Source organism: Paramisgurnus dabryanus, chromosome 12, assembly GCF_030506205.2.
Source record: "Paramisgurnus dabryanus chromosome 12, PD_genome_1.1, whole genome shotgun sequence".
NCBI lineage: Eukaryota > Metazoa > Chordata > Actinopteri > Cypriniformes > Cobitidae > Paramisgurnus > Paramisgurnus dabryanus.
In genome coordinates this window covers 338,934-351,031 of record NC_133348.1, presented here as the reverse complement: position 1 = coordinate 351,031, position 12,098 = coordinate 338,934, and the positions used below count along the sequence as shown (strand labels likewise).

Genomic DNA, 12,098 nt, shown 5'->3' with positions numbered 1-12,098 from the left:
GTGACAGTTACATACAACTTACAAGGTGTGAAAACATCTAGTTCAGTGGTCTCCAACATGGTGCACCAGGTTGCCCACATGGAGTCTGTGAGTTGCCCGCCTAAGCACATTCTATGAATAGCCTCAATTTTAATATTTAATTATTACATATTTTTATATAACCTTGGCTTATTTTATGTATGTTAACATTTTAAACAATGATAAAACATATCAACAATTAAAACAAATTCAACAAGTAAGACAAAAAAGTTTTGAGCATGATATCCCTGCAGAAAAAAAAACAATAAAACCATTACAGAAAATTCGAATGGTTTCCATTAAAATAGCCTACCAATAGGAACTTTTACCATTAAAAATATATTGGGCCATATTCCATTAGAACCAATAAAATTCCCAATACCAATAGAATTTCTGTGATGGTGTCTATTGTTTTTTGTTGTTGTTTTAGCATGATATGTTACGTTAGGGCAACGTCATTCTGAGAATGGTTAGTAACTTATTTATTTTTTAGATATTTTAAATAAATATAAAAATACAATAATAATACATTATAATGTATAATAAAGCTTTTTGTATATCGTTGTAACTTGTTTTTCTTTTAGATATTTTAAATAAATATTAAAATACAATAATAATACATTATAATGTATAATAAAGCTTTTTGTATATTATTGTACAGCTGGATGTAAAACGTAGACCTAGCACCAGCCCCAACTGGTTGCCAGGTCGTAACAATCCCCGCACAATGGGATATCACCATACCCCAAACATCGAAACGTAAAGTGTCAATTTTACAGTCACTGTAATGCATTACACAGTTTCTTATTGTACAAATAATTGTAAGAGATCATAACCACAATCCTTTCACCTTCCACCAGCGGGGGAAAAAACAACCGAAAAGTTTAAAACTTGGCAACCGTATCGGTGAATCCCGGAAGCAGCGTTTACAACGATCTGACATCAGCTGGATCTGTACATGGGCGAATTCCAATCCAAAGTGATTGTCCCTATGCACTATTCCCTTCAAAGATGAAAACTCTTGATGTATAAACTCTAATGGAAGTTCCGATTAAAATAAACTTGGCGAACAGAGTAATGAAAAACGACGTCATTTTCTCTAACAGTTATATCCGGAGCGATTGTTTATGTGGCGTCATCTTCTTGAAGTGCACTTCGGAGGGTGCATATTCCGTTTTGAACACACCCCATTACATGAACGTGTGGTCCGAATGAAGCTCCGCCTTTTGAACTGTAAGCTTTCATGTCTGGGTTCGGCAGACTTGTTCCTCTAGCGAAGACAAATGAACACTCAAGATCATCGTCGGGTAATGGGTTTCAACACTTTACTATGCTAGCCGGTTAGTGTGCTTACAGTAAACAACGGAATCAGGAAACTAGTTGAGATGTTTTGACAGACCCATCGGTGTAAATTCTATTTTTTACTCGTAAAACTATTATAATGAGTCATTTGAACCTTTATCATATAAGCAAAACATGTCACTAGTCGCAGTGACATCAGCTATTGTCAGCTGATCTCTTATCTGACAGACATGACACTGCCTAAATAAAAAAGAAACCATCACAGACATTCTAATACACGTAATGGTTTGGGAATCGTATTGGTTTAAACTAACTTGTATAGCTATAATGGTCTCTTGGTCTATAACTTACTAGTAAAATGTTGTTGTTTTATTCAGTATAGTGTGTGAAAACACATCATACTGAAACATTTCAGTTCATTTGGGAATTTCTTATTGAGTTAAAAGTTGACAGGTGTCAGAATCAAAGTTAACAGAAAGCCAAACTTAGTTAAAAATCGTGTGACAACTTGTAACAATGAGTTGTATGTGGTTTTTCAGGTTTAAAATAATCGCTTAAGTGGAACTGGCTGGGTGTTTTCACAATGGGTAATTCAAATTGCCACAACCATTTGGGTATCCCACGGGGAAAAGGACCCCATCAAGTTGGATGCACAGATGTGATGGTTGGCCACACAGTTCAGGTAAGTGTGATGGAATTCAGAATCTAAAGTCTTTGTGTTATCAGCAAACTTTTCAAAATATTTCATTTAAAATTTCCCAAGGGATCATTCTTCAGACTGTATTATCCGTGCCAACCGTCAGAAAATCCTGAGTTGCCGGACTGGGTCCCATGCAAAGAGTATTTTAACGGCCTGGCAGACTTCATGAAAATGAAGAGGGCACTAAGTGAAAGAATCTTCAACTACTTCTTTGGTAATCATGACTACAGACATTTGATTGCATAGGCTATGAATTATCTTTAATGATCTGTTATTTTTGTTATGGCACTAATATGGGCCACTCATCATTACCATTTCTGACAAAATAATGTTATTCAGCACTTAAAGGGACAATCCACTTGTTTAAAAAATATGCTACAGCTCCCATAGAGTTTTAAACATTTGATTTTTACAGTTTTGGAATCCATTCAGCCGATCTCCGGGTCTGGCGGTACCACTTTTAGCATAGCTTAGCACAATCCATTGAATCTGATTAGACCATTAGCATTGAGCAAAAAAATAACCAAAGAGTTTCAAAATTTTTCTTATTTAAAACTTGACTCTTCTGTAGTTACATTGTGTACTAAGACCGACGGAAAATTAAAAATTAGTTGTGATTTTCTAGGCCGATATGGCTAGGAACTAAACTCTCATTCTGGCGTAATTATAAAGGACTTTGCTGCCGTAACATGGCTGCAGCATGCGCAATGATATTACTTAGCGCCTGAAAATAGTCCCCTCGGTAGCTTTTAAAAGCCAGAATGAGAGTATAGTTCCTAGCCATATCCAGAGGTGTAAAAAGTACTCAAAAATGTTACTCAAGTGAAAGTACAAGTACTGAGTGTAAATTTTACTCAATTAAAAGTAAAAGTATCTGGCGAGAATCATACTTGAGTAAAAGTAAAAAAGTACCACATTAAAATTGTACTTGAGTATTAAAAAAGTAAAAGTATCAGGAAGAGATTATTGTTTAAGCTTTTAATCTCTAAAAACATGTGAATGAAACACATACAAGGTTTTATCCTGCTTTACAACTGTTTATATTTAATTGTATTTATTTATACCATGGGTTTGTTGAATGCTTGATTCTGATTGGCTGAGAAATGTTCCATGGGTGTTGATTATTTTTTAATAACCGCACACCTAACCTTTAAAATGTCTTAAAAATAGGCATCAGAGCAATGTTTGTTGTAACCGTGGTGTAAGCGGAATAAATGGCTCCGGTCCTTTGATTTATTCGAAAATAATGCACACCCGCGGTGTAACGCATAACCACCTAGGGTGTGCATTATTTTTTTATAATTCAACAGCCCGTCGTCAATTATTCCTCACTTATCAAACTACATTATAAGACTACCTAATTTCAGTATGCAACATCCTACTCAAAGTTGTAAAACCTCAAATTTAACTAAAGCAGCAGCTGATTTTCAAAATTCAATCTCTATCAAGCCTCTCACAGGCAGGCGATGCATGAAGAGGTGTATTAGACCTTGTTCACACTGTCAGTCCAAATCCGATTTTGGGGTATATCCGATAGGAATCCAATCACATTTAGAACGTGTGAACGGCCAAAAACCACATAAAATCCTTTTTTCTAATCCGTTTCCGGCTACATCCAGTGGTAGTTTGAAATTGTTTTTCAAATCGCATTTCTGGAAATCCATTTCAGTCTGACCGCCCTGATCGCATTTGTGTAGCTTTTCGGTTATGTCATGCTGTTGCGTCACGTAAACACGTCAGACGTTGAGGCAGATTGCCGTGCCAGCGCGACGTCATTGCCATAGAAACAGTGCATAATCTGGAAACATCTGAACAGTTGTGATACACAATATGGACAGTGAATCTGTCAAATTGGATATGCACCAAAATCAGATTTGGACTGACAGTGTGAACAAGGTCTTAGTCTTGATAGAAAGGCTGCAAATAGCAGGGAACATGTCACACAGGAACACACTTCATGTGTTGACGGTTTCAAAGAAGCGAAAAAATTTTCATCATCAGATGAACTGTTGACCAATTCCTTAGAATTGTCCAAAGGATCCAGAATGAAATACATTTAAGTTAAACTGGCCATCAGCCCAATTCAATTGTTTTGGTAAGAGCAAGGGAAAATGGAATGAGGTGATCTCTAAAAAATAAGTACTTTTTGACTGTAAATAAAATTGTAAGGAGTAAAAAGTACTTTTTTTCCTTAAAAAATCTAATTAAGTAAAAGTAAAAGTACTGATTTTAAATTGTACTCAAGTAAAGTAAAAATCCCCAAAAATAATACTTAAGTACAGTAATCAAGTAAAATTACTCAAGTACTTTACACCTCTGGCCATATCGGCCTAGAAAATCACAACTTTTAATTTTCTATCGTTCTCAATACACAATGTAACTACAGAAGAGTCAAGTTTTAAATAGGAAAAATTTTGAAACTATTTGGTTATTTATTTGCGCGATGCTAATGGTCTAATCAGATTCAATGGATTGTGCTAAGCTATGCTAAAAGTTGTACCGCCAGACCCGGAAATCAGCCGAATGGATTCCAAAACGGTAAATATCAAATGTTTAAAGGAATAGTCTACTCATTTTCAATATTAAAATATGTTATTACCTTAACTAAGAACTGTTGAATCATCCCTCTATCATCTGTGTGTGTGCACGTAAGCGCTGGAGCGCGCTGCGACGCTATGATAGCATTTAGCTTAGCCCCATTCATTCAATGGTACCATTTAGAGATAAAGTTAGAAGTGACCAAACACATCAACGTTTTTCCTATTTAAGACGAGTAGTTATACGAGCAAGTTTGGTGGTACAAAATAAAACATAGCGCTTTTCTAAGCGGATTTAAAAGAGTAACTATATTTTATGGCGTAATAGCACTTTTGGGAGTACTTCGACTCGGCGCAGTAACACCCTCCCTCTCCCATTATGAGGGTGAGAAGGGGAGCGGACTTTTCAGGCGAGTCGAAGTACTCCCAAAAGTGCTATTACGCCATAAAATATAGTTACTCTTTTAAATCCGCTTAGAAAAGCGCTATGTTTTATTTTGTACCACCAAACTTGCTCGTATAACTACTCGTCTTAAATAGGAAAAACGTTGATGTGTTTGGTCACTTCTAACTTTATCTCTAAATGGCAGCATTGAATGAATGGGGCTAAGCTAAATGCTATCGTAGCGTCGCAGCGCGCTCCAGCGCTTACGTGCACACACACAGATGATAGAGGGATGATTCAACAGTTCTTAGTTAAGGTAATAACATATTTTAATATTGAAAATGAGTAGACTATTCCTTTTAATTCTAGGGGAGCTGGAAAATGAGCATATTTTTTTAAAAAAGTGTAATGTCCCTTTTTTAAATATGGCTTGCGACTGTATTTTTTACACTTTTTGATTGTTTTTATTATCGTCCTGCTTTGGCCATACCTTACTGTTTTCACTTACCTTACTGCTTGTTCACATTAGGCTCTTATAAAATCCCAGCAGCTTGGAATGCATCTTTTAAACCAGATGGGAAATATCCTGTTATTATATTTTCGCATGGATTAGGAGCATTCAGGTATAGTTGATTTAAAGACGTTGATCTTAAAATTTGAATATTTTATAATGCCACTGTGTTTTTATGTGTTTTCAGGACATTGTATTCGGCCATATGTGTCGAAATGGCCTCGCAGGGCTTTATTGTTTCTGCTGTGGAACACAGGTACTTCTTTCAGTAGTTTATACCTATTTATTAGCTGTCAAATAGTTTTTTTTAACTAGACCAGTACTGTATGTTGTTCCTCTAACCAGCGAACTGACATGATCACAGTTACGGTTCAGCAATTTTCCTGGCCTTATGAATGCTTTTGTATGTTATAATAGCCAACGCGTGTGAGAAGTATGTAAACAATAGTATAAACTAGTCATCACATTTTTACCCGTGACTCACACATGACATACAAAAGACCACAATGACACATTGACTTTCAGGTTGAATTCAAACTAGTTTAGGGTAGTTTAAAGGGCTAAGTATATAGAAACCTGTATGCTGTCTGTGGAACACAAGAATGAATCTCACATACGGTTTAGTAAAAGTGAGAAGACTATGGCTGTCAAGCTCCAAAACTGGTCGATTGAACATTATATTTTAAGTTTTCTGAAGCTATACAATGTCAAAATGAGAAGTGAATGACAAATGCTGTTATGATTCTCACAAAAAGCTATTGCATGATCTGATACTTGCCAGAAATGAAAGTTTGATTTGGTGAAGCTCAATGGCTAAATTATCTCTATACCTTTTTAACTGAATTGTTTCTTATTGCAGAGACGAATCTGCTTCTGCGACATTTTCCTTCAGAGAACATACTGAACCAGGGACAAAAAAGCATGTGTCATGTGACATATCCAAGCCTGTATCCGAAAACCTGGAAGAGGACTGGATGTACTACAGGGCACTTAAACTAGGCGAGGAAGAGATTCCTCTAAGAAACAAGCAAGTAAGTTATCTTGCTTTACTCGGTTTACTATAAAACTTTGAATAAAAATGTTACAGGGCTCCAGACTTCCACCAAATGGTGGCATTTTTCCACCCAAATTTGAGAGTGTGCCACTGAATTTTACATCCAGTCGTGCATGTGCGACCAGTAAATTTGACCTTTTTTTTGTGATGTGACACTGAATTTAAAACAGCACATTGTACTTTCTGCATCTATCATCAAAGTATTTATTAGTAATACAGTGGAAATTTGTAGAAATGTGAATATTTGGTTAGCATGTTGATTTACGGTGTGTGCCCCTAAATTTTTTGGTTGCGCCCCTAAAATTTTCAGTTGGGGGCCACTGTACTCCTAGTAAAAAAAGTTAGTCTGGAGCCCTGTTCATTTGTTATTTTATTCTAAGCATGTAAAATTGTTTTTGTTGACACAAGGAAAGCGAATAGCAGGCTACTGTTTGTCCTTATTTGTTTAATCTCCAAAGATAGACTATCTACACGGGTACACTATAAGCCTTAGGCAAATAAGTGTTTATGTTTATGTGGCAGGTAAAGCAAAGAGCTGATGAATGCATCCGAGCTTTAAATATCCTCATCGATATTAATTCAGGAAAGACTGTGGAAAACGTCTTACAGAGCGTGTTTGACTTATCAACGATGAGGGTGAATATTACAATAAGTTTACTTTACTAAGTATCGTATGAAAATGTAATACTCTTAGGAATAGAGAAATAAACTGCTTTTATAGTTACGGTAACGGAAGAGGACAGTTGGTGATAATGAAACTTTTTGTATTCAGAATTCCATGGATTTGTGCAAAATAGCAGTTATGGGACATTCCTTTGGAGGTGCAACGGTGATTGAATGCTTGTGCAAGGAGGTCAAATTCAAGTATGTGATGATAAATAATAGATGCAATATTAACAAAAAGCTAACAGGTCAAATCTAACTAGCATGCCCCTTTTCGTGACATGGTAATGAGCAAATTGTTTTTACAAAGAGCACAGTGTGCTGTGGCTAGAACTTATCACGAAAACCAAACCGTTTTGAGTCACTGTGGTTAGCACCTTTTTCTTTCTTGCTGATGTCTGTGTAAACAATTTCCTGTTTTGTTTTAAGATTTTTTTTACTTTCTACCTTAATGCTGGTAGATCTAAATTTTTTATATATGCCTTATAGCATTAACTTTCATAATTGAAATGACTTATTTTAGTAGGATTCCTTGTGTTGAGAAAAAGTTTTTTTTAAAAACATGGTTACCAGTAATTTACAAGCGATTTTCAGTAACAGATTACATTGTTAAATTCAAATTAGGACAAAAAACAAAACTCTCTCTCAAATGTTTGTTCTTAGGTGCGGTGTTGCATTGGACACTTGGATGCTTCCTCTGAAAGATGAGATCTTCCCAAGTGTAAAGCAGCCCATCTTTTTTATCAACTCTGAAAAATTCCAGTGGATTGGGAATATCATCCGTATGAAGAAGCTGGACTCTTCTGTCATAGCCAGAAAGATGATAACCATCAAGTGAGTAATCAACCTGATCTCATGGGAATTTGTTTGAATTTTACAAGGTGGTTATTCATATGAATTAGAAGTGAATCGCATTTATAAAACCAGGCGCAGACTGGCCATCTGGAACACCGGGACATTTCCCGGTTGCCTGGCGGTCGTTCTGGCCTCCCTGCTGTACAGTCAGGTCAGGATGACATGTTATAGGCCGATGAATGACTGACTTCTCAAAATCTACGAATCAGGCAAAAATTCCACCACATGACCTGATGCCAATGTGCAGCACAAACACAAAAGAAAAGCAGATAGAATAAATGAGCGAATAGAAAGCAAAAGATGCGGCAAAATCAAAGAAATATTCACCAAGGACGGAGCAGGTTACCAGTAAAAGCACGCATCTATTTATTGCTGATTGCATGTTTTAAAGTCAGGTGTTTGGGAAACCCCTACACTGTCGCTCCGAAGGAATCAGGCAAATTAATTAATTTGCATGAATTTTCAATAGGTCCTGCTGTTTTATACAAACCACAGTGAAACACCAAGGCTGATATGTAAAGTGGATCATTTTATAAAACTTTGTTTTTATGAAAAACTGTGAAAACCATGCTTTTTTACATTTTAATTTGCAGCTCTTAAAAAGATCTTTAAATATATATAACATTTGAACTGTGTCTCATCCCTTTTGAGTAGTGTAAGCCAACTGTGTATGTGTTAGGGGTGCACCGATATATCGGCCGATGATGCTTGCTATTCTTCTAAATGAATTCCGATGAAATGCCGCTACATCCAAAAGCCAGAGGGCGCTGTCGTTCAGAAACTCAATATGCGCTACGGACAAAGAACCATTACACAGGCACCTATGACCATAGATATGTATAATAAATGCTAGATGTGTTACGGCGGAGTCTCTAACGTCATCACCTGATGGCCTTTTTTTTCCACAGGGCGCTTACTCACTTGTAGCATTGTGTTTTAATGATGCATGTACTTTTAAATGACCATAACTTGCTTTATTTTCTACCGATTTTCAAATGGTTTGGTGACTTACAAACGTTATTAACGTGGCAATAATTCTGGATGCTTTAACATGTTTCATGAAAATAATTTTTTAGTATAAGCATGCAGTGTCATAGGTACATCTTTGACGTTTATAAAAAACCAAACCGTTTGAAAATCGGTAGAAAATTAAGCAAGTTATGGTCATTTACAAGTACATGCATCATTAACACACAAAGATTTATGAAAGAGATCGTACAAGTTCGTACACCATAAAAATACAAACAAATTGCCATGTTGGAGTCATTTATTTCTGTTTTTCATGTCTGTTATTCGATCTGAAGAATGTGTATTTGTGTGCTTCTTTGACGTGCCTTGGCAGAGGAACAGTGCATCAGAGCTTTCCTGATTTCACATTTCTTACTGGTAACTGGATTGGAAAGCTTATGAATCTGAAAGGCGAGATCGATCCATATATTGCAATGGATCTTTCCAACAAAGCAACCTTGGCTTTTCTTCAACAGCATTTAGGTAAGCTATTTAAGTTTTTTTTAGTATGAACGGTTTGATGTATTTCAGCCCTTTGTAGTGCTAGAAAATAAAGTGCTGCAAGGATGACACATTTTTGTAGGCCAACACGGGACTTAGCGGGATACTGGTTCCCTTGCAAAAAAGCCAATGAACTTTTCTCATCAGACTTGGATCATCGCAAATATAATATCCGTGTTTAAGAAAAGTTTGACACTTTTGTCACATTTTGTAAGTCTTCACAGCTTTTATGAATTTTGAAGATAACTTTTATTTCTTTGAAATCAAAATCTTTTTTTATATTACAAGTAAAGGCATTTACACTTCCAAATTCATAAAGTTGGTATAAGCTGGGTAGGTCATTCAATAGAACATTTCCTAGGTTATTTTATGACATAAAAGTTTTGTCTATGGTTGTGCTAGATGGAATGCACTGCAAAAATTATTTTAAAGAAAAGAATTATTGGTATTTTTGTCTTGTTTTCAGTAAAAATATCAAAAAAATTCTTAAAATAAGATGCTTTTTCTTGATGAGCAAAACGACCCAAGTAAATAAGTCTAGTGTTTAGGCCAAAAATATCAAATTTAAGTGCTTTTGTGCATAAAACAAGCAAAACAAAATCTGCCAATGGGGTAAGCAAATTTTTCTTGAATTTAGTGTTTAAGAAAAATGTTCAAGATTTTTTTGCTTACCTTATTGGCAGATTTATTTATTTTTTTGCTTGTTTTATGCACAAAATCACTTATTTGATATTTTTGGTCTAAAAACTGGACTTATTTTCTTGGGTCGTTTTGCTCATTAAGAAAAATTATCTTAATTTAAGAATTTTTAGATATTTTTATTAACAAGACAAAAATACTAAGAATTTTTTTTCTTGAAAAAATGTTTTTGCAGTGTTAAAGTTCTACATTTCATTACTTCCCCATTCTTTTTTTAACATGAAAATATGTGTGATTTAATGCTTTTAAATATCAGCATTCGGTAGCGTATTTCTGCGTTTAACAACATCGGGCCAAAATTTTATATGATCAAATTAGTGAAAGCATAAACTATTTATTTTAAATAACTTGTAATTGATAACTTGAATGAGAATATACAAAAATATTTACATTCCATAAAGAGAAACTTCTGCAATAGAACAGGGCATGGGTGTCAAACTTAAGGCCTGCTGCCAAATCCCCCCCCCCCCTCATTTTATGTGGCCTGCAAGAGCTTACGATTTATTTTATTGTTATAAGTATTATTTTTGAGAGTTTTTCCTGCATTACATTTTTAGTGGCTGCCAGTTAAAAATTGTCCCGAAGGCTGCATCCCTCCAGAGGTCGCATCAAGACTGTCTTATTTCAAAATATTAACAACTATAAAGTTGACTTTTATTCTACGGTTAATCGTAAATTGTTGTAATATGCTTATGACTTGCGAAGGTAATGCTCAGTTAACTTAAATAAACCAATCTTGATAATGTATGCAGCCACTGGAGGCTGCAGCATTTGGACTGAGAAACGGGCTGTGTCGCCAGACTAAGCACGGTCTCTGCTCTTCGCATTGTATAACCCAACTCCCTATGCACTCTAGTTACATGGTAAATTGTAATTGTTCTGAGAATTTATGTAACTTTCTTTTTCACACTGATATTTTGATATAATTTTACTACATTATAATGTATAATCTTTTTGTGTAGCATCATTGTAGAGCCTGCAAATCTTATATAAAATGATGCGTGTTCAGTCATCTTAATGTGACTTTGTTGGGCCCATGTTCTGTACTTTGGCAGTGTCTCGTTTGTTTTACTGTTTACATATCATAGACTAATTTCATTTCTCTTTATTTCCAGCTCTGGACAGAAACTTTAATCAGTGGGATCCATTGATCGATGGAAAAGATAATAACTTGATTCAAGGAACCAATATTATAATACCACAGTCATCTATTTAATCAAGCAATATAAAATGTTTCAGTACAATTTTTTTGATGTTACACTGCAACAAATGGGATTGTAAAGCTACACGTTTGAAATCAGTTTTTAAAAATGCAAGAAATATTTTGGGGTGTATTTTGAATTTGAAAGTGATCAGATGTTAATTCTATCTAGTAATTTAATCAGGGCAAAACTACAAACTCTACATTTATAAAGAGTACCACTCGTCACATCCTTGCAAAGCAGACTTGCAATATACAGTTTATTTTAACCCGTGTCCCTGTGCCTTAAGGGTTTTGTAAATATTTAAAAAAAATATATATAATATTAGGATTTTGAAAATGAATTGCTATGAAACTTTTTGAATATCAGATATCCTCATTCCTGAAATCATCAGAATTGTTTCTTTTCTAATTTTCATTGAAATCAGTTTTCAATTTTATACACTAATGTACAGAAATGTTTGGGACTGTCTCCTAAAAAATTAGCAGTATTGTGTAGAAATGTACAAGATGTGTTTGTATGTCTTTGGAACTTTATTAAACAAAATCTTTCCTTAGATTTCAATTTATTAAACATACAAAACGCTTAAATAACAGCATACCATAACAGTACATTCATGTACAGTAAGTGCTGCATACATATTTATTAAACAAAATTAACCCA

General features: G+C 35.0%; 1 protein-coding gene across 2 annotated transcripts; it reads left to right on the top strand.

Moving 5' to 3' along the window:
• Positions 1-1,181: 1,181 nt before the first annotated feature.
• pla2g7 (phospholipase A2, group VII (platelet-activating factor acetylhydrolase, plasma)) lies at positions 1,182-11,991 on the top strand. Of its 2 annotated transcripts, none has more exons than XM_065268237.2 (11): positions 1,182-1,325; positions 1,860-2,002; positions 2,084-2,234; positions 5,472-5,565; positions 5,641-5,709; positions 6,313-6,484; positions 7,030-7,143; positions 7,280-7,371; positions 7,834-8,004; positions 9,368-9,516; positions 11,349-11,991. In XM_065268237.2, the coding sequence occupies exons 2-11, from the start codon at positions 1,904-1,906 to the stop codon at positions 11,447-11,449; spliced, it is 1,212 nt and encodes a 403-aa protein (XP_065124309.1). In that variant the 5' UTR covers positions 1,182-1,325; positions 1,860-1,903; the 3' UTR covers positions 11,450-11,991. The 2 variants fall into 2 exon arrangements, with proteins under 2 accessions (XP_065124309.1, XP_065124310.1); XM_065268238.2 differs by having other exon boundaries at positions 1,268-1,358.
• Positions 11,992-12,098: the final 107 nt, after the last annotated feature.